We start from the raw sequence: 23,371 nt of genomic DNA on the forward strand, positions 1-23,371 counted from the left end.
CCAAGTCTGAGACCCAGCAAGATCCTAATCTAACTAGAGTCCAAATCCAAATACATTTAAATGATGGATTTCAAGTTAGCCAGATCCAGATTCAGTTTCAGCCGATCCCATCCGACTCAGACGCCAAACCCCGATCTGATTAGATCAGATCAGATTAAGTCGGATTCGGTATTGCCTGGACCCAACCAGAGTTCTACCCGTTAAAGTCCCTATTGACAGGTTCCTAAACCCTAATCTCAATAAACAGGGAGACTGATAGATATCAAGCCATTATGTCTAAATGAAGATCTGACAAGGAGCCAGACATAAGTTCGGGTTTGATTAGCCTGGTCCAAGTCCCAAAAAAAAGGTGCAAAACGACTGCTCAAGTCTGGTTTGTTTGCCTAGCTCCAACTAAAACATATATATATATATGTGTGTGTGTTTAACATGGTCGATTTAGTATGAATTGAATCTTGAATCATGTTTTTTCGATCAATTTAGTGGGAATTGAATCTTGAATCATGTTTTTTCATCGAAAAAACATGATTTTAGGAGCCAGTTTTTATGAGCGAGAAAAAACGATACCTTCATGGTCATTGATTTTGGATCACGGAAAAAACTTGCATACAGGTCAGATTCTGGCGATCCAAAAGATGTTTATACTAAAAATAACCTATAGATCACATCTAAAGTGTTAGACCTAAGAAAAAATACTTAAAACTATGATTTTTGAATGGGCCTAAAGATACCTAACTAAAAAAAGTGCCAACGGAACACACACACATATATATATATATATATATATATATATATATCACCCGTTGTGTACCCAGTGAGGAGGTTGTGAAGGTGTTGAGTTGAAGGCCCTGGATCAAACCCCGTTAGCGCACCAGTGTGTCCCTAGCTTTCATAGGTGGGCCACATAAGGCAGGCTGGTCATGGGCCCTACCAGGGGTTTTCCCTCGGGTTCCTTGTCATAAGAGAGAGAGAGGGATATATATCATTAAACCAGGTATGGGTTGGCCAGCTCAAGCCCACACTAAACTCACCTTGGCACATCTTCTCCACGTTAAGCTCAAAGCAAACCAATTTGATAGAGCTGGGTATGGTTTGTGAAATTTCACACTAGACCCATATCTAACCCAAGTTCCAATTGAAACCTGTGATTTTTAATATAAAAAAGATAAAATTGTTTTTTTATTGAGTGTGGACCACATCTGGTTCATGTAATTCTTATAGGGGTACGGTGTTCCTTATGGCAGACTTGTTTGAAACCGAGTCCGGACCTGCTATCAGCACCTTAAATTTAGATTTAGGTTTAGATCTTTAAACCTCTAAAATTACAACCTACCCCACGTGTTAGGGAGACAAGAATGGTGTTGAGAGTGGAGATGAGCTATTTTTAATTACATCCTCACAAGTATATGTTGAAGGTGCAAATCTGAAGTATGGTTGAATCCGGGTCTTACCTATACCATGATACTAGACCCAACAAAAAGATATTAGAAAAAAAAACATTTTACATGCAATAAGTTCAAACGGGTTTGATTTTATCTCACTCTGAACATAGATCTAACAAAAAATGCTTACCCTTTTGGGTATTGTCATTCTCCCTTTGTAAACAAATGGATCGGATCTTAAAAATCACATCTAAGTTAAGCTAAGTCCAGGTTGAAGGCCTTTCAATGGTCGCTAGGGAGATGGCCATTCTGCTGCTGTTCCGGTTGGATCGTATTCTGCAAAATCTATGGTGAAAGACCTAAATCTGGGCCCATAACTATAATTACTTCTAGTTATCTGACTACTTGTGCTGGTGAATCCGGCAGGCTCCACTAGGATGCTGATTGTTTGAGTTTGGACCAGATATCATGATATCCAAATACTTATAGTTGGATTTGGCAGGAAAAATCACATCTAGGTGCGGGTGGATGCCTCCTATAGGTTTCGAACTTATGGCATCCCATGGTGACATTTACAATGACTTTGGGCATCTCTTGGCTCAAAAGTCAAAGCCAGGTGCACTTGGGGTGGGTGGAGCAACATCAAGAGTTTTACTAACTGGGCGTCCACCAAATCACATCAGGAATTTGAATTAAACAGTAAATTTAAAAATATAACTATTCTTTGGGATTTTTTCAGCTTTTGAGAAACATTGTGATAAAATCACAATACTTTAAAATTGTAGCCGATGCATTCATTACATAGCCTCGTAGCAGACACTAAGGGTACGTTCTAGAGATGGCAATAGGCCCGGCCCGACCCGGCCCCGCCTCATTTGGACCGAGGATGGAGGACATGAAACGGGGAATGCACCAAAGATGGAGGTTAAGATCAAAACCCGTGCCCGGAAGGAGGTAAGGATGAACTTATTCTTGCCCCTGCCCGGTCTCACCCCATCCTTCATCCTTGTTAAATAAATTATTATTATACCCTTATGCATATTATAAAACTCTCTCTCTATATATATATATATATATATTCTTAACTCTAACATAAAACTCTTTCTCGAATCTCCCTCTCGCCTTCCTCTTTTTTTTCTAAGGAGTCGTGTGTGCTCTTATTTCTCTCATCTCCTTCGTCACCTCTTTTTAACGGTAAAAGGCGGCAACGACAGCAAAAAAAAGGAAAAACAGGGATTTGCCCCACCTTGCTCCATTTGAACCGAGAATGAAAGATATGAAATGAAGAATGGACCCAAAGATAGAGGTTAAAATCAAAACCCATGCAGGGGATGGAGGGCAAAATTTTTAGGCGGGGCATGGGTAGAGACATTGTCCCCCACCCCAATCCACTGCCATCCCTAATAAGTTTGGCTGTACCTTTCAAAAAACATGATTCAGAATCACTTTTAAATTTGCTTGAGACTCACAATCACATGGGATCTCATGTGATTTTGAATATCAAACAAAATTAGAATTAGGAAGTGACACTTTCTGACAACTTAGCTTTTTATGTTTGGCTGCTTATACAATTCAGATTCACTTTCTATTAAAATGAGAAAGTAAATAAGAATGATCTAACTGAATGTGCCCTGATATGATTCGAACTAGGGCTGCAAAATGATAGGATATGGTTGGATATCCGAGTCTCACATGTGTTTTTGGATATGAATCCTTTTAAGTAAAATCCGAATGTAGTTTCAGATTAAATCCATATATGTTCAATGAGATCACTCTCTGATTCGGGTCGGATTCAGATCAGTATTTTAAGTCGAATCTAGACTGTATCCAAATCAAAATCTGACCCAAATGCATTTTTTATATGTAAATAGCTTGTTCTGTTCTATTTTTTTCCGGATCAAGTATTACCACATATATTTTATATTCGGATTCAATCTAACCTCCTCAGATCTGATCCGAATCCAGATCCAAATTCGGATCTATGGTTTCGATTTTGGATTCGGATCTGAAAGGATCTGGCAGAACGGAAAAAGTATTCGGGTTCGGACCTCTCTTGTATTCAACCCAAACGCTTACATCGTTACGTCCTTTTTGGAGCTCATCTCGGAAAAGAGAGTGGTGTGTCTGTCGGTCATTTTGGACAAAAGTTAGGGGCCCAGGCGTCATTCAGGAAACGATAACGGAAGTTAAAAAAAATGCAAAATATTAGTATTTCATTTGTTTATAAATACGGGAGGTTTAGCGGGATTTGCCGCGGTCAGATTCTCTCTCTCTCTCTCTCTCTCTCTCTCTCTCTCTCTCTGCGATTGCTGGTCTCTGTAAGAGGGGGAGGAAGCAATGGCGATGGCGAGGGCGAGCTCCGGCCTCGCGTACCCGGAAAGATTCTACGCGGCGGCTGCCTACGCCGGATTCGGTGGAGGATCTCAGGGCTCCGGCAAGCCCACTGCAATTTCCCGCTTCCAGAACGACGTCGCCCTCTTGCTCTACGGACTCTACCAGCAGGTAAAAAAAATCCGATCGATTCGCTCGATTTCAATAGATTTATCTACAATTTCGCTCCGATCTGTGGCTTTCTTCATAGAATCTGCGCAGGAATTCCTTTCACTGTCGATTTCTTTAGATTTGTGGTGAATTAGTCGGGTCTCTAGGGTTTACGAAGCTTTTCTGGGCGTTTCTTGAGGGAATTGGTTGAGATCTTGGTACTGTGGATTTGATACGGGAGAGATCTGAGGGAAATGTTGAAACTCAGAGTCTTTCTCTTTGAATTTTTGTAGTGTTTTGGTGCCGGATATGAGTTTGGATTCTCAGATCTGGATCTCGCGCTGATTTTAGTTTTTTTTTTTACGTTTTTGCATGATTAGAAATGTGGAATTGAGTCCCATAGTTTTTCTCATTGTAGGCTACCGTGGGACCGTGCACAATCCCTAAGCCTAAGGGGTGGAATCCTGTTGAGAGCAGCAAATGGACGAGGTTAGTCTATGCAATGGTGTCTGTATGTATAAAAATGGGTTTCTGGTCTGATATGCCTGTGGGTTTGCATGATCTTCAGTGTCTGTGGGCGTTTCTTGAAATGCATGATGTGATGATTTAGATGTGCTTAAGTGTTAATTTCAATTAGCAATGAAACAATTACGTTCTGGTAACTGGTAGAATTGTAACGAAATGGAGGTTAGCTTTTCTTTTCTTTTTCCCTTTCCTCATCTATTTGTGCTTTGTTTTTGTTTTCCATGATGCGATGATGTGAGGAATGATGAGTTGCTATTTAACGGTCAGAAACTGATGGGACTGGTACCTAGCTGAGAGAGAATAGAAACACGGTGAGAATCATATGCCATATGATAAAAAGGAGACTCCATGGTGTGCAGGTTAATGATTAGGCATGAAACATAACCCAATCTTCTTACTTTACCTGAATGTTGTTTTAAAGTTTTGATGATCAAGAATTTGTCTTCTCATCTCTCTCCTTTCAATTTGGTGTAGATTTAGCGTGTGACCTCTACCTCTTGGCTCTCTAAACCAAGGTTGTAAGTATATTATCGTTACCCATATCTGTCAGGCCCAAAATAAGATAAGGATGGTAAAAAATTATAATTTTTTGTAATAAAGTTTGTTCAAAATTTTTAAAAAAATCATAACACATGAAACAGTGAAGAATTGATCAAAATATAACCATTACCACATATGAAGCATTTATGTCTCTATGAGCTGCATACGATATCATCAAACATCAACTATCTCACAAGAATAATGCAAAATATTAAATATCTTGCAATTAAGAACATTCCACAAGACTCATACTTTCATATTACATAAAAAAAGCAAAATAACCAATTTTCTAAACACTTGAGTGCTAAATGATGCTTCAACCGAGATATACCACTCAAAAAAATATTATGGCAATAATTGCACTCGATTTTTCACTCATTACAGGAATGCCCCATTGACATGCCGAATCATTTGATGTCATCTTACCCAAAATAACTCAATAATAAGTTTAGAATAGGGATTTTTTTATCTTAACCCACTTCCTTGAGTGAAAAAATGGTGGAAATGCACTCTTACTTAAGTAAACCGCAAAGGCCCTCTCCCTTGTGCATGGATCGACCCCCAAATCGCTCTCACGACTTCTAGGGTGCGTGGATACCTCTCTAATGGCCTCTACACAAATGGGAAAATCGGCCCTCAAGAGGTCTTTAAAACAAAAAAATATGATTCGACCAATTTTAAAGTGTGCTAAAGGTGTATTGGTAAATGAGCCCTAAGAGTTGGTGCATGAAATCTCAACACCTTTACCTTAATGTGGGGTTGGTATTAGTAAATGAACACATCATGTTCAATTAAATTTTGTAAATTATTTTCTGCGCAAACCACTATGACTTGGTTACATTTTAGAATTTGTTCGATTTCATTGGGTTGAATCTTGTTTGGTTGTTTGTTTTATTTTTCCTTGAGTAACATCTGTTTCTGGATTTTTCTGTGAACTTTCATGTGGAAATTTACTGTTGATCCTTCACAAGGATTGTCTGTTAAGGGTTTTTCTTGTTGTTCTTATGCACACCAACACAAATGTATATATGCATGTATGCTTTGGTAGTTATGGTATCATCATTCCTCTTATTCTGGTTATGTTCTTTTGAGTATTTATTAAGAAAACTACATTTCACTACAGCTGGCATGGACTTGGAAACATGGCACAAACTGAAGCTATGCGCCTCTTTGTAAAAATCTTGGAGGTGGTTATTATTAACAACTCAATCATTTTTACATATTATCTTTTGTTTTCAACAGTTGTTGACGATACAAATTTTTTCCTTATAGGAGGAAGAGCCAGCTTGGTATTCAAGGGTTCCTGAATTTGTTGTTGAGCCTGTTGTGGATGTGGAAATGAATGTGAGTTTTGAACACATGCCAATTTTTATAATCTTTTCCTCATCTTTCATATTGTATTTTCCACAGCTGCTAGTCAAGCAATACATTCTTCAATTTCCTGTGCTCATTTAATTCTCAAGTGCTCTTTCCATCATTATGTCATTATCTTCCTACAAAGAGAAACATCTTATGGTCATTAAGGTTGAGTGATGTCATCATTTGACCTCGTGATTGAGTTGTTCTTTTGTGGCCCTTGTGTATTATGAGTTGCTTTTTTGCACTCGTGTTTCTTTGTTCACAACGTAACATGTTACATTTGGTTTTGTGGAGAAATAAGAAAAGATCATATTTTGGATCATCTCCACTGGTGGCTGTTAGAAATACATATACAATAAGTATATACTTAACTATATATGTATATATGTGTGTGTGCTTATATATATAAACATACTCTTCTTAATTCAATTATGTAAGAGTATGTCTATATATAGACATATATATAAATATATATATATATAGCTATGTCACAGGGACTCGGCTAGCAGGGTGCTGCACCCGCGTCGACGCGGGTGCGGGTGTGGCACCGGGTGCGGTCAACCCGGCCCTGGGTGTGTTGACCGCACCCAGGGTCATTTTGGTCCATTTTTTTGTTTTTGTTTTTTTTTTTATTTTGCCCTATGAAATGGGCTGCGGATGGTCCATTTTTTTTGGTTTTTTTTTTTAAATTTGCCCTATGAAATGGGCTGTGGAATTTAAAAAAAAAAAACTGGGGAGGGGGGGGGGGGGGCGCTGGCCCCCTATAACCCCCCGCCAGGGGCGCCCCCCCGGCGGGACCTGCGCTGGGGGGAACCCCCGGACCCCCCTTATATATATATTACATTTTTGCCCCTGCCGCACCCCGCACCCGCACCCATGTGACATAGATATATAGTTAAGAATATACGGATATAGGTAGCACTTTATGTTATTTATTTTCTTGTATTTTTTATTTTCTTCTTTTTGTATTTTTTATATTTTTTTCTTTTTCCTTTTTATTTTCTGCTTTTTCTTTTTGAGTTGACTGTTGACCAGCCGTTGGGCTATCTCCCAATGGCTCTAATTAGAGCCGTTGGGAGATGCCCAACGGCTAGACCTCTCATATGTAAGTATAAATAAGGGGTGTTAGGCCCCATTGTACAGTGTGTTTCAAGTGAGATTTTCCTCACAATAAATCTGCAATATTTCTGATGTCTCTTTTGTGTATTTCATGACAGTTACGTGCCTCTTGTAAGTGAATACTATTATCAAGTCATTAGTAAACTTGATTAGCACCATTATTCGTGCTTCTTTTCGGTGGCATGCATAAAGTGAATGTCACCAGACCATCTTCAACTCCTTATCCCTCATTACTAGCATTCTAGAGCCACTGGAGTAGAGATTAGTTGACCGGACAGCCAGTTGGTATCTGATGAACAATTTCTTTGGGACACTAACACTCTCATTGAGACATTTACAGTACATTTGAGTTTGTGAACCCTTGTCAATGACTCCTAGATCCAGTGGTCATCTTTTCTGGATGGAGCATACATTGTTTGGATGTTCCCGTCATGTCCTTCCTTTTTTTTGCACATTTTTTGGCTTAAGGGGTACAATTAGAAAAGTTTTTCATGGTTGTGTTAGTGTTAAAACATATGTAGGGTCATGGGCAACACACTTCATTGGACTGCTAATATTAGTGGACACAATGACCCCAAATAATACCACAGATGGCTTACTGATAATATTACTCATTGGACTGTCAGTAATGTTATTATTGTTTTCACTTGAAGTATTCCTTTTTCTCTCTCTTTCTTTCAGTATACTGATGAAGGTTTCTTTTTGTTAAGTGCTGCTTGGACTGAGCAGTCCTGGGAACTCCGAACTTATACATTTTTTATTGCATCCTTGGCTTATGATTTTCCATTGTGGGTTGGGTAGCTCATCTTGACATGTGGGATAGAGTAATTTTGTTTCTTCTTCTTTGGGCTTAAAGGTCTCTAAAACACCCATAAAATATGTTTCTTCTCTATGTTGGAAATTATTGATATAGTGATCAATTGCAGTCCTGAGAACTTATATTTTTTTGTTGCATCCTTAGCTTGTGTTTGTTTTCACTAATTTCCATTGTGGGGTGAATTAGCTCATCTCTTGACATGTGGGATACAGTACTTTGTTTATTTTTCTTTGAGCTTAGTGGTCTTTAAAACACCCATAAATCTGTTTCTTCTCTACGTTGGAAATTATTGATATAGTGATCAAGTGCAGAAATTTGAGTTTATCACAATTTGTGGGTTTTTGTCAACTTCTCTGTTAGATGCTTCTTTTTTGTTGCCTTTTGTTGATCTTTCTGTTGCGAATATCTGCAGACTCTGACAGCAGAGCCAGTCACATCAGATAGGAACTCTTTTGAAGTTCCAAAGACCATTCCTGCTGAAAATGGGGGTCTACAGACAGAAGATAAAGATGTTGTTTCAGAAGTATTAAGGTCAGTTGGTGTTTATGACAAATGGATTGCACCCTCAATATCTGGTCCATTCCCAAAAGCTCGATATGAGGTCTGAAGACTCTGAACTCTAATCTAGTGAGATGATGTTAGCTTACAGTTATTATACCTCTATTATATTCTATATATATGTTTTTTCACTAATTCCTATGAGTTCTTGCTCTTGATCATTTTCAGCATGGAGCTGCTATAGTCCAAGAGAAAATGTACATTTTTGGTGGAAATCACAATGGGCGTTATCTTAATGATCTTCAGGTATCCCTACCATAGTGATCTGTTGGGTATTACATCATTCAAAATTTAGTGTGATGAGCAGCCTTCACATGTTACATGCTTGAAATCTATGTTTAAAGGCTTTGGTTACTGATTGAAGTAATTTCCATTTGATTTTTAAGTTTTCACATATTAGTGAAACATTAATGGAGTTTGGCAACCCATACCTTTTTTAGTAATCATTAGAAGGTGATATAGTCTATGGCGGACAGTCTTATGAACTGCCCTGTGGCTATAACATCATACATTTATTTTCCATTTCCATTACTGTCTATTCTGAAAACTTGCCATTGTTCTTCTGTTTTGTGGTCATTTAGGGCTTATAGTGCTCATGTGCTAAGTTCCTATGGGGCAATGACAGGTTCTAGACTTGAAAACGTTTACATGGTCAAAACTTGAGCCTAAGATGGCAACAGAATCTCAAGGATCTCCATCCTCAGTGCCCTTGGTTCCTTGTGCAGGTCACACTCTGGTAAGTTTTAATAGGAGTAATTCTTTCATGGAACCTTATTCTCTTAATATTCAGGCGGTTAACAGTCATTGCTTCAAGCAATCCAGTTTTATTCTATATTTATAACGTAGTAACTTTTTTGGTTTGGAATGATTGATATTTTACTCCTTTTCTCCTGAAGATAGCGTGGGGGAATAAACTTCTTTCCGTAGCTGGGCATACTAAAGATCCTTCTGAAACTGTGACTGGTACAAGTCCATCCATGTTTATGTATTTGCTTCATATATGATTCCAGTAACTTCTGCTCATCTTTGATTTTTATTTTTCATGGCAGTGAAAGAATTTGACTTGCAAACTTCTACCTGGTTGTTCTTGAAGACATACGGGAAGCCTCCGGTATGTAAGATGCAAGTTTGAACACACCATTAGATATTTTCATTTGATTGGCTATATTATTGAGGACTTGCGTAAGGAACTAAGTGAGCATGTAAATGTATTGTTATTTGCATTCAGTTTAGAAGATGCAATGAATATGTCCTCTATGCTGAAGTTGTTTTCTTAGTGGTCTATCCTTTGGTCTTCCAGATTTGAAAAGACTGCCACATAGCAAATTGTTCGACTGAAATTCTTTAGAAATCGTTTGCATTGTAAAGCCAAATTTTCTTTTCTATGACCTGTTCAATGCTTTCTTTTATATTCCTGGTCAACTCTTTGACTAAATAAGAGGCGTTTCACTTGCTCTGAAATGTGAAAGGTGTTATATTGCTCTGACAACTTATCATGTTTTTTTAACATATTACACACCTTTTAAAATGATGAATGTTGTTCTATATTCTCTTCTTCCCAACAACTTTTATTTACTATTTCCTTTTCTAACATTCTATATCTTCCACTCAGGTTTGCCGTGGAGGTCAATCTGTTACCCTTGTAGGATCAAGTTTGGTCCTGTTTGGTGGCGAGGATCATAAGCGGTCTCTTTTAAATGATCTCCACATTCTTGATCTAGAAACAATGACCTGGGACGAAATAGATCCTGTGTAAGTTGGCTCTCGGGACTTATTTAGACGCAAGATTGCTTTTGTCAACATCTGCACAGTGCAGATGCCTAATCTTTTTCTTTTTTTGGTCTTTTATGAATTTGTCGATACAGATGTGATCTACATGGTTTGTTTAGTAGGTATCGGCTTTTGGATTGTCTGATCACCAGCACATAAGCTGGTTTTTGAAGTGCTTCAAAAATCAATGTCCCACAATATACCACATTTTCATGACTCAAAAGATTGTGTGCGTCTTTTTTATTGAAAAAATATGACCCAAGAAAATGTTTGTAGCAAATGGACTGTGCTGGCATTTGCAGTTGTATTTTTGTAAAGAATCGACTGTTGGATCATCGTAATCGGATCAAGAAATACGATTTTTTATGCTTGAATATTTATGAAAATTTTAAACTGTTGATTTTCAACCCTCAAAAGATCCTTCTTATACATCTTAGTTGGATGATCCAAGAGTCTATTTCTATAAAACCAAGTGTCTGGATCACATCCGTATGGTGAAATTTTCGAAAAAAAAAAATCTATGAAAATCTTGGTTCATACCAGTAAACATATTTGGTTGGTAAACTTATTTTAGTTACCCTGTAATATAACAAAATGCATTTAATGTGTTTTATGTTTTCAAACTATGGAGTCGTTTATTTAATATAATTGAATATAACATAGGTCTGGCTCTGGACAAATATGGTTGGCGGTGTCATTGATGGTAATACACTTCTATGGGGTTCTGAAATTTGAGAAGGTAATAAAAATTGGTGAAATTCTTAAGGTCCAATATAAGCCTCCTGTATTAGCGACAGTATACAACATACACAACAGTGAGGCTTCCCACATGGAAAACATAAAAACTCTGGGGCACCTTTCTCTATCTCTGTGTATGTGTGTGTGGTGTTCCATGAGGGGATCCTCAGTATCACTATGAATGAACTTTTATGGAAGCACAGAATCTCCATGTAGCCATTTTAACAAACAATCCCCTCAGTAAAGTTTTCCCTCATACACTCATCTTGCATACTTCTAATGCTAAAGGTGGAATGCCATTGCGTACCAGACCATGTCGTAAATTTTACAAATTTTACCTACGCTGGTTTTAAAAACTATCTTAAGCATCTAAGCATAAGTAATTTGAAATTCTGTGATTCTTTATTTTGTAGGGGTGTACCTCCTTCACCAAGGTCAGGCCATGCTGCTGCTGTACATGCAGAGCGTTACTTATTAATATTTGGTGGTGGATCACATGCTACATGCTTCAATGATTTGCATGTTCTTGACCTACAGAGTGTACGAGGCATTTCAATGATTATTTCTGATTCATATTAAAGAATCTTAGCCAAAAATACTTATTGATACTGGGTTCATTGCAGATGGAATGGTCAAGACCAACATTACAGGGAACTATTCCAACTCCCAGAGCTGGGCATGCAGGTGTAATTGTAGGAGAAAACTGGTTTATTGTTGGTGGAGGAGATAATCGGAATGGTGTGTCTTCAAACTCCAGGCATTTAAGATTTATTGTAGTCATTCTATTCTTTCTTAGTACTTCTATTTTCTGCCCATCAAACCACATGCATACCTTCATGTGCTAAAGAGCTACCTGAAATACATGATACTGCTTCGTGTTAGTTGGTGTAATCAGTTGGTGAAAACCCTAAAGTGACTTTTACTTGGTGAACCTGTTTATATCAGCTATCACTTTTAGGCATTAGAAATGCCTTTATTGAATTTTACAATGAGAAACTGTTCCTGAGCAGTGGTGTTTTGATATATATATATATATATATATATATATATATATATATATATATCATGTGAAGTGAGTTGCAATTACATGAACTGCTTCTATAAGATTTATATGCATTCCTTTCCCAGAAACAAAGTCAAATTAGTGTCCATAAATGAATGATGATGTGAAAATTTCCAACACCGTGTGTGTGTGTGTGTGAGAGAGAGAGAGAGAGTAGGTTTTAGCTATATATTTTGTGAAAGTGTGTGTAATTATGTACTTTCATTCCTTTGGTAATAACATCTTATTACCAAAGGAATTAAACATATTTTTATGTATATTTTATATATTTTTTATTTTTTAATTAATGTACTGACTAGTTCTACTAGTCCCGCCTAGTCTTTTTTGGGGTGTACCGACTAGGCACTGCCTAGCGCTTTTGACTATACACACACACTGCTTTCACTTGGTCCACCCTTGGTTAGGAACCATAAGGCCATGGGGGTATCTGATGCAACTGCGTTGGAGGAGGAGTGAAAACTAATGGCCCACCGTGAATCGGTGTGGCTGAACTTCTTTATTAACTCAGAAATGTTCAATAAACAATGGGAATATGCAATAAACAGTAAAGAAAATCTAAAGGGAAAACAGTAATCAAATAGAGAATAGGAAAAGTTGCAGAAAAAGAAGTCGGCTGGGCTGTTTCAATCTTCAATTCCCCTTCACGCAACCCTAGACAGGCCTTTTAAAGAGTGTTTACTGGACCGGGTCGTGGGTCCAGATTTGGATCCGACCCACGATTCGGTTCAGTCCTTCTTTGCAGCTGGTTCTGGGGTGCGCGAGCTCCACCACGCCTGACGTAGGTGCGCAGGGGTACCTCCCTGCGTCGTGGCTCCGTCCCTGCAGGTGAGTCATAGTCACGGGGTCTTTCATCTGCCCTGTGTGGTGGATCGAGTGGCACGATGGGCCCAATCGGGTCCTGCCCTGCATCATTCTCCCCTGGTTGGGAAGAAGTCGGCTCTGTCGACTTGTTGTTGCCACAGTAAGCATATAGATCAGCCACGTTAAAAATAGGGGAAATATGCCAATCATTGGGCAGCTCAAGTAGGTAAGCATTCGAACCTAACCGCTGGAGGATCCGAAAGTGGCCATACTTCTTAGGACTTAATTTGCTATAGGTACCGACGGGAAAACGCTCTGGACGCAGGTACACCCAAACAAGTTGACCGACCTCGAAATGGACATCACGACGACCCTGATCTACGAAAGCTTTGTAGGTCTCGTAGCTTTCAACAAGTTTGGTCCGGACTTGTCTGTGAATGTCACGCATATATTTAACGGCATCAAAGGCATCCGGAGCTGGAGCTGAGAGATCTGACACAGGGGCGAGGTCAACGACATGGGTGGGAGACCGACCATACACTACTTGGAACGGAGATTTACCAGTGGACCGGTTAATGGAGTTGTTATAGGCGAACTCGGCTTGAGGCAGAACGAGATCCCAAGTTTTGACATTTTCGCCCACTAAGCTCCGTAACAAATTTCCTAAGGTGCGGTTCACGACTTCGGTTTGGCCATCAGTCTGGGGGTGATACGCGCTACTGAACTGGAGCTTAGTTTTCAACAGGGCCCATAACGATTTCCAAAAGTGACTCATAAAACACGTGTCGCGATCGGAAGTGATTGTGTGAGGTAGACCGTGGAAACGGGCAACATCTTTGAAATAATATGAAGCGACTAAAGAGGCATCGGTGATGCGCTTGCACGGAATAAAGATAGTCATTTTGGAGAACCGGTCAACAACTACTAGAATTGAATCAAAACGACGTGGTGTGCGGGGAAGGCCCACGATAAAATCCATGGACACATGCTCCCACGGTCGTTCAGGAATGGGTAACGGGGTGTACAGACCACTATTCTGACGATGACCCTTGGACACTTGACACACATGACAACCTTGGATAAACTTGACAACATCTTTGCGCATCTTGGGCCAAAAGTATCGTTCATCTAAGAGAGTGAACGTCTTATCATGCCCGAAATGCCCTGCTAACCCTCCTTCATGTAATTCAGAAATCAACTGAAGCCTGAGGGAGAAATTGGGTACACATAATTGGTTACCACGGAAGAGGTAACCATTATGAATACAAAAACGGGGGTCAAGGTTGCGAGCGGAGGAGGTGCACCCTTCCCAGACTTTGTGAAAATCAGGGTCCGTAGGGTATAACTCTTTGCATTGTTCAAAACCTATGACCTGCACCGACATAGTCATCAACAGGCTGTTCTTCCTACTAAGAGCGTCAGCCACCTTATTCAGGGTACCCGATTGATGCCGAAGCGAAAAGGTGTACTCTTGCAAGAAGCTGACCCACTTGGCATGACGAACACTCAGCTTTTTCTGACTGTTCAGGTACTTCAATGCCTCATGATCCGTGTACAAAACAAATTCCTTATAAATGAGATAATGCCTCCAATAACGAAGGGCTTGTACAACGGCATAAAACTCAACATCGTAAGTGGAGTATTGGCACCTGGCCTGAGTCAACTTCTCGCTAAAGAAGGCGACAAGCCTACGATTCTGGCTCAAGACGGCGCCAATCCCCACTTTAGAGGCATCACATTCAACCTCAAAGACTGCACTAAAATCGGGGAGGGCTAAGACAGGGGCACTGGTCATTTTGTCCTTGATGATCGTAAAGGCTTTGCTAGCCGCTGGCGTCCACAGAAAGCTAGTACCTTTTAGGCACTCCGTGATGGGGGCCATAAGGGTACTAAAATTCCTCACGAAACGTCGGTAAAAGGTGGCTAACCCGTGGAAACTACGGATCTCTCCTATAGTCTTTGGGGTAGGCCAATCGACAATCGCTCGGACTTTAGCAGGGTCGGCCTTGACGCCATCAGAAGACACAATAAACCCTAAGAACACGACACTGAATGTCATAAACTCACACTTCTTGGCATTGGCATACAATTTTTCCTTTCTCAAAATATCTAAGACTTGACGCAGGTGACTCAAATGATCAGACAATGAAGAACTATAGACCAAGATGTCGTCAAAGTAGACGACAACAAACTTCCCAAGACACGGACGCAAGACTTGGGTCATCATGTTCATGAAGGTACTGGGGGCATTAGACAACCCAAACGGCATGACTAACCACTCGTACAATCCATCACGTGTCTTAAATGCCGTTTTCCACTCGTCTCCCTCGCGTATACGAATCTGATGATATCCGCTTTTTAAATCAATTTTAGAGAAAATGGAGGCACCGGATAACATGTCAAACATATCATCTAAACGAGGAATGGGAAAACGGTATTTGACTGTGATGCGATTGATCGCACGGCTATCGACACACATGCGCATGGACCCATCTTTCTTAGGAGTGAGTAAGGCAGGCACGGCACAAGGACTAACACTCTCACGAATGAAACCCTTTTGCAGTAATTCCTGAACCTGTCTTAACAACTCAGTGTGCTCGGAGGGGTTCATGCGATAAGCGGGAAGGTTGGGTAGACTCGACCCAGGCACAAAATCAATGGCATGCTGAACCACCCTTGTCGAAGGTAATCCATCAGGAAGGTCATCCGGCATAACGTCGCGGAATTCCTCGAGAAGAGGGGCAACATCCGCGGGAATGGACACAGGTGAACTCATCACTGGCTTAGCCACCAGGGCATAGCAATAGCCATCTTCCTGGCAGTGGTCCAGGAAAAGCCGGTACGAGAGGCCTGCGAGTCGGGGGACTCGTTCGGGTTTGTCAACTGTGGGGAAACCTGTCTCCCGGATTGGTAGAAGGACGATCTTATGGCCATTAAAGATAAAAGAGTAAGTGTTCTTGCGGCCATCGTGAGTGGTCTGGCGATCAAACTGCCAGGGACGTCCCAAAAGAATGTGACACGCATGCATAGGGGCCACATCACACCACACCTCATCGTGGTAGTGTTCCCCCATGGAAAACCGGACTAGGCAACGCTGAGTGATGGGAACCTCATTTCCTTTCTTGAACCAGGCCATCTTATAGGGTTGGGACAACTTTTCGGTGTTGAGTTTCAAGGTAGACACCACACTCTCAGATACCATGTTCTCACATGCTCCGGTGTCAATGATGACATCACAAGCGTGACCTTCACAGTTGCATCGGGTCCTAAAAATGTTATTCCTTAGCCATTTCGATGGGGTCAATTCTCGGGGTGTGGTCAACACATGACGGATGGACAACAAACTTTCGACGTTGCCGTCGAACTCTATAACTCCCCGCTCATCCTCAACCTCAACTAATGAATTGTCCTCACTATCACTCTCACTTGCGGACTCGACAATTCCTTCAACCAAATGGGTGTTCTTGCTCACGGTCGGACACTTGGACGCGACATGTCCTAACTCTTGACACCTAAAGCAACGAAGGGTCGACTCAGTAGGTTTGGTCTTGGACCGGGTGTGGAAAGCTGGACCTGACTGGTCAGATTTGCTAAGGTCGGTCCTAGGTTTTGAATCACTAGGGGAGCTTGCTCCCCTGGTTGGGAAACTCGGCTTGGGTCGGCTGGGGGGCTCACTACGGGTCGTCCGATATTCCTGCCTCCGCTTCAGCTTGTCCTCGATGTTCATGGCATAACTGCTGGCTTGATCTAACGTTTCGACTGTGACACAACTAAAATCATCAGAGATAGCAGGGCGGAGACCCGAAATGTACCTCGTGACCTGCTGACGAGCTGTTTCCTCGATCTGCACACGCAGGGAAAGACGATGGAACTCCGCGGTGTACTCTGCTACCGTTCGGGAACCTTGGCGCATGGTCAGGTATTCCTTGTAGGCTCGCTCGGCGTGATCCGAAGGCACGAACTTTGACTGCATCAGTCTTTGCATTTCTTCCCACGACTGTACGCGCTCTAATCCCTGCCGCTCCCTTGATCGTTGTAGCTCCACCCACCATGTCTGTGCTAGGCCTCTCAATCGTGTAGAAGCTAACGAGACACGACGATGTTCAGCAACTGTGTGATAATCGAAGAAGAACTGCACTGCATAAGACCAGTCAAAAAACTGCTCCGCGTCGAATCGCCCCGCAAACTCCGGAAGATCCAATTTCACGCCATAGGTGGAAGAGTGGTCTGGTGGTCTCTGTTGTCGCGGCTCCACCATTTCTGCAGGATGCTCGTTCCAGAAAATGTCGTCGTCCCAAGCTGCTTCATTGCCCATATGGCGGTATTGTTCGCCGGGATGCTGGTGTTGTCGAACTCTCCCGATGGGGGGTCGGCGGTCGGGGCGCGCCGGTTCCTGCTGACATTGCCTCGGTCGGGTTTGCCCGTGGGCGGGTACCATCTGCGGCCGGTATTGTGGTACTGGAATGACGGGAAGTCCAAGGTTCGGGGGAGGGTTCGGTTGAGGTTCTGGTTCCGGACGGGTAGAATGGGTATAATATGGTTGTGGGTTAGGAGTATGGTGTTGGGCCGGATATTGGGTTGGGTTTTGGGACATGTTTGGGTAAACCGGTTGGTTTGGGTTTGGGTATCGGTATGGGTATGGGGCTTGATGGGTATATGGATGGGTTGACTCGCCCGATGGGATGTGAATCGGGCCCACTCCTACACTATTCGTCGGACCCAGATATGGATGGGAAGGATCGAGGTTCGAGTTTTGGGGATAATAGGCTTGGTCTGAACTCGATCCCCGATCCAAGAGATTATGGGTCTGGTTCTGACCCGGCTCAAATCCAAACTGGAGCTCCGTCTGGGTCCGATATGGGTCTGGGTCGGTACTGGATTCATTTTGGGGTTCGAAATTAATGGGTTGGGTTTGAGTCGGGATGAACCACACACCAAACCCAATTGGATTGGCTGGGTAAGGGGGTTCGGATCCCGGACCCGCTCCCAGGGACCCAAAGGATGGTCCCCGAGATCCAGGCCTGGGTCCTGCTGAAAACTGTTCCGGCCCGGACCCTCTCGGATTCGGGCCCATCCACACGGGTCCGCCAGGTTCCACCCGCTGGTTGGTCATCGCAATGCCTCTGCGCGCGGGACCAGGAGGGAGAAACAGTTCTTTCCCGGGTCGGGTCGCTGCGCTGGGGCTTGCAGCGGGGTCCTGCGTGCTGCTGGGTTCTTGCGGACCCAACCCGACCTGCGGCAGACCCACAGGAAACCGAGCCCTGGTCTGGGGTGCACTCGGACCCAAACCTGCGGCAGGACCCGGCGTGACGCTGGGTTCCTGCAGGCCCAGCCCTGCCGGCGGCATAGCCCCCATGGCTCGAGGCCAGGGCAAAACTGCACCCACGACGTGGGGTTGCCCTGCCCTATCTTCCTGGTTCAGATGGGGGGTACTTACTGCGCGTGACACTGTTGCTGTCGAACCTGGGAATGGAGGGGGGAACGCTGGTTGTTGGGTAGCAACACAGTCGGGCTGACAGGACGTCGGCTGGACTGCTGCTGCATCTGCTACGACCTCCAGCGCAACCCCCAGTCTTTGCCTTGAGGTCGCAGAGGGATCCACCGGCGACTCAAGGGCAGCGACTCGGCCTTCGACCCCATCAAGTCGCCGTGATATGGTTGCCACGTCCCGACTGATACGCGACACGTTTTCCTGTATTTTCGTCAACACCTCCATGACACGCAGCATTGGGTCTTCGCTGCTCGTCTCCTCACGCGCTTCGCCTTGTACCGGATCGGTTCCCGCCTCAAGAGCCATACCGCTGATGAAGGTGGAACGCCGGCTCTGATACCACTTTGATGCAACTGCGTTGGAGGAGTGAAAACTAATGGCCCACCGTGAATCGGTGTGGCTGAACTTCTTTATTAACTCAGAAATGTTCAATAAACAATGGGAATATGCAATAAACAGTAAAGAAAATCTAAAGGGAAAACAGTAATCAAATAGAGAATAGGAAAAGTTGCAGAAAAAGAAGTCGGCTGGGCTGTTTCAATCTTCAATTCTCCTTCACGCAACCCTAGACAGGCCTTTTAAAGAGTGTTTACTGGACCGGGTCGTGGGTCCAGATTTGGATCCGACCCATGATTCGGTTCAGTCCTTCTTTGCAGCTGGTTCTGGGGCGCGCGAGCTCCACCACGCCTGACGTAGGTGCGCAGGGGTACCTCCCTGCGTCGTGGCTCCGTCCCTGCAGGTGAGTCATAGTCACGGGGTCTTTCATCTGCCCTGTGTGGTGGATCGAGTGGCACGATGGGCCCAATCGGGTCCTGCCCTGCATCAGTATCTCATTGCATTTTCCCTTTGCTGATGTCAGCTTGTCCTTACAGGGGAATTAGTCGGTTTAAAGGGACCTAAATACCCTTCACTGCTATCTTCTGAGATGGTTGCTTGAGTTGTACCACATATTGGACCAACTAGAAAATGTGACATAATATGGAAAAAAATTTAAGGCTTTGATATTAGACCTTTTGTAAAATGTTTGTTGTACCTTCACAACTTTTGCTTCTATAAGTTGGCATGCACCTGGCACTGTTAGACATATTCTCATTCCAAATTGGTGATGCACCTGTGATTATTTTCTAATGCTACATATGAGTGATTTGACTTGAGTACTACATGTAGTGGTTATGAATACAAGGTAGAGTTTAATGGGGTAATCTCTATGCTTCCATAAACATAGTAACATGATGTACGTTTTGTACAGACTTAGAGCTGTGGATGCACCAAAACCATATTCAAACACTAGTCTCTAAATCTGAGCGAGTTCATTTCTCTGTCTCTCTCTGCATTGACACATTGACCTTTTGGGTGGGTAATTTTGCAGGGGTCTCAGAAACTGTTGTTTTAAACATGTCTACGCTCACATGGTCTGTTGTGACCACAGTCCAAGGACGTGTTCCCCTCGCAAGTGAGGTAAGCTCATTCCCCTCGATTGATGTGATCTATTTTGTGTAGCATTATGTTTGTAGTAAAAGATATGTGAAACCAGTGAAAATTTGTGCATATATTGTTAATGTTAGACTAACATATCTTGTAATAATAAATATTTGCCCACATTTTTTTTAATGGTTTGCACATATTGTGTTCCTGCCACTTTCCAAATATTTTTAACTTTTAAAAGGTGTCAGTTTCACACTAAAGTTGGGTCTTGGGTTAAATATTTTACATGAATCAAGGTTTCCCTGTTCTGGTCATGCTGAATGTGAAGAGGTTGAGTTTCAGGAAATTATTTGACTGTTTCCCTCAACCGCGGCTAACAATACCAGAAACACACGATCTGTAATTTGCAAATAAGCAAAATCCTTAATGTTTTTCATGAAAACACGGAATACCATCCCTGTGATTCATCTGATCCCCAAGGATTTATCGTTTTTCTAGATCTTCCTGATAGCAGTGACAACTTTCTTTCATACATATTTCTATTCATCACATGTTACTTGATGCCAATTTGGAAATTCTATGATGTTGCAGGGATTGAGTTTGGTTCTGAACTCTTATAATGGGGAAGATATTCTTGTTTCATTTGGTGGATACAATGGGCGTTACAGCAACGAGGTAAAATATGCTATAATATTCCTCCTCTAATAGCAAGCCTTCTCTGAAGGACATTTAATATGCATCTTCTGTTTGTTCTGTTAGGTTCACATTCTTAAACCAAGCCATAAGTCAACGTTACCATCAAAGATGGACGCATCGGCAACAGATAGTGTTGCCCCTCTGCTTCACACAACAAATGCAACAAGAGATGTAGAGTCTGAGTTTGAAACTACTCAAGATGGAAAAATACGAGAGATTGTCATGGACAATGCTGAACTAGATGCTCCGGTAATAAGATGCTCTTATATCATACTTTTTCTTCTTTTTTAGTTGGATGAGATCCATCATATGAATCATACTGGGATTGCTTTCAAATGTCAATTCTGCATCAGCTGAAGCTTGTTAATGCTTATAGAACATTATTAGTGAGGAAACCGGAGAGCGGCTTATTGCGTCTCTCAATTCTGAGAAGGAAAGTCTAGAGGCAGCCCTAGCCAAGGAACAGTTGTTGGCCCTCCAGCTGAAGCAAGACATAACAGAAGCTGAGGCACGTAATACAGAACTTACCAAGGCAAGATTCTTATTCTCTCTGGAGTTATATGAATTAAACATGGTCATTTGAATGTGGGAACCTCATTCTGGTATGTGTTATGCAGGAGCTCCAATCTGTTCGTAGTCAACTTGCTGCTGAACAGTCAAGATGTTTCAAGCTTGAGGTTTGTGCTTGCCATATTTAGATTTTTTTCCCGAATATATTGGCTCTAATGGTAGTTGCTTTAGATATAAGCAAAGAGTCCCATGTATACCTAAAATGTAATTGGTATAAATCGCAAATCTGAATACAAATGTGAAAACACATATTACCTTGTATGTGTTTTTTGTGTTTTTTGAAAGAAATGCTACAGGATATTAGATATCAGTAAACAAATCATTTCTCAATTTTAATCTAAAAGGATTTCCGATTCTCAACTGAAAATTTGGTGTTTTGGTTTCTGTATTCAGCAGCTTCCAGCTATTTGCCCACTATTCATAGCTTTTGTGATTTCAATTTGATCGAGTGTGAGAGTACTTATTAGCTCTACCATATATTTATTTAGCTATAACTCAGAGTCTCTTGAAGTTTTAACGCAGTTTGAACAGGCTGAAGTTTTAAATATTAGATTTGTTGTTGATCATCAGCTTAAGTTACTGCTGTACTATTTGTACATAAGCTTTTTCAGAGAGCAAGGTTTACTTATTTAACATTTTTTATGTTTCCAAATATAGAATGTATTTTGGGGTAAAATGAGATAGCTGAATGGTTAGATTGGCCTCTCATAATCTCACGCCTCGAATCCCATGTGGGATATCCCCAGCTTTAAAAAAAAAGGATTATGTTTTACTAAGGTGAGCCTACAGTCTGGTATCCCTTTGGTTTTGAAAATGCCTATGATTGAAGATTCTCTGTCAACTTACTCATACATGTGCCCAACAGACCCAAAAAGAATGAATTTGGTCTTGTTGGCTTCAGAGCTGATTTGCATTGTAGAATGAGTTATGAAATTATGCAACTGCTGGTTTTGATGATGCACACCAAATGTGTGCTTAGATTCTCATATGCTGTAACAACACCAACCTCCACCAAAGTTGAAATATTTTCACCTGACTCCCTTGAAAATAAGAAAATATTAGCAAATAGGTTTCCCGAAAGATAATTTCTTGTGGATTTTTTCAGGCATTATTCATTAGAAGTGATTCATCTTTCCGTCTTGCTATTGAAAATTGGTTTCCTGTCTAACATCTTTACCTTGAGTGTCATGCATTGCTAATCTTCCAAAACTAATGATCATTGTTGGGCCTTCTAGATTTCAGTAAACCAAGAGAACTGTGGTCATCTGAAATTTGTGTTTTGCTATAATTTTTTTATTATTATTCAATTGGGATTTATAATAACAGTTATAGCGAGGAAGACATCTGCTAAGGGTTTAAAGACTCCCTGAATGCAAGTATACTAAAAAACTATTTGGGTTGAACAGGTTGATGTTGCCGAGTTACGGCAAAAGCTTCAATCCATGGAAACATTACATAAGGAAGTAGAACTGCTTCGTAGGCAGAAAGTTGCATCTGAACAGGCTGCGTTGAGTGCAAAACAGAGGCAGAGCTCCGGAGGGGTGTGGGGATGGCTAGCAGGAACTCCCCCTGACCAAAAGACCGATGCTTGATCAATCATCCAGCCACGTATCATATATATATATATATATATATATATATAAAATGTTTCTGTATCCATTTTTTATTTTTAGCTTTTTACAGCAAAAAGGAAATAAGAGCCAAAGTCCCTTTTTTCCTCTTTTTCTTCAGTGATTACCATGAAGCTTTTGGTCTTATAATTGATTGTATTTTCTAGTACATGAAGGTTGGAAGTGTCCTAAGGATATCTAATTTCTTGATTCTTAGAATTGTTTTATAAGACGAACCTATCAATTGTTTTTTTTAGTGAAATGAGTATTTTTTTGTGTCGTCCGTCTAGAGGGACCTGAGATTTGAATCCATACAGACCGGTTGGCAAAACAAATCGCAGAACCCAAAAGGCCAAAATTGCTATTGTTCTTCTCTATACAAACAATAGACATCCTTCTGTCAAAACTAATGCTCTCCTCTTTTTT

At 41.6% G+C, this 23,371-nt stretch overlaps 1 protein-coding gene across 2 annotated transcripts; it reads left to right on the top strand.

Annotated features, from left to right (window-relative positions):
* The first annotated feature begins 3,632 nt into the window (after positions 1–3,632).
* Positions 3,633–23,207, top strand: LOC149846199 (acyl-CoA-binding domain-containing protein 4-like). Of its 2 annotated transcripts, XM_089996242.1 has the most exons (18): positions 3,633–3,884; positions 4,282–4,352; positions 6,052–6,115; positions 6,201–6,272; positions 8,636–8,824; positions 8,950–9,027; positions 9,407–9,517; positions 9,678–9,744; positions 9,831–9,892; positions 10,394–10,533; positions 11,703–11,829; positions 11,913–12,027; positions 20,014–20,102; positions 20,661–20,744; positions 20,829–21,014; positions 21,142–21,297; positions 21,383–21,442; positions 22,742–23,207. In XM_089996242.1, exons 1-18 carry the CDS (start codon positions 3,720–3,722, stop codon positions 22,925–22,927), a joined length of 2,022 nt encoding a protein of 673 aa, XP_089852368.1. In that variant the 5' UTR covers positions 3,633–3,719; the 3' UTR covers positions 22,928–23,207. The 2 variants fall into 2 exon arrangements, with proteins under 2 accessions (XP_089852368.1, XP_089852369.1); XM_089996243.1 differs by lacking the exon at positions 6,052–6,115 and having other exon boundaries at positions 3,841–3,884.
* The last annotated feature ends 164 nt before the right edge of the window (positions 23,208–23,371 follow it).

Source organism: Nuphar pumila, chromosome 2 (assembly GCF_984573655.1).
Source record: "Nuphar pumila chromosome 2, dmNupPumi1.hap1.1, whole genome shotgun sequence".
Lineage (NCBI taxonomy): Eukaryota > Viridiplantae > Streptophyta > Magnoliopsida > Nymphaeales > Nymphaeaceae > Nuphar > Nuphar pumila.

Bases quoted from the DNA above. Each gene is read 5' to 3' on its own strand.
- LOC149846199 (XM_089996242.1), top strand. From the start codon at position 3,720: ATGGCGATGGCGAGGGCGAGCTCCGGCCTCGCGTACCCGGAAAGATTC. The intron at 9,518-9,677 runs GTAAGTTTTAAT...TTTCTCCTGAAG, and splicing joins CTTGTGCAGGTCACACTCTG to ATAGCGTGGGGGAATAAACT. The intron at 20,103-20,660 runs GTAAGCTCATTC...ATGATGTTGCAG, and splicing joins GTGTTCCCCTCGCAAGTGAG to GGATTGAGTTTGGTTCTGAA.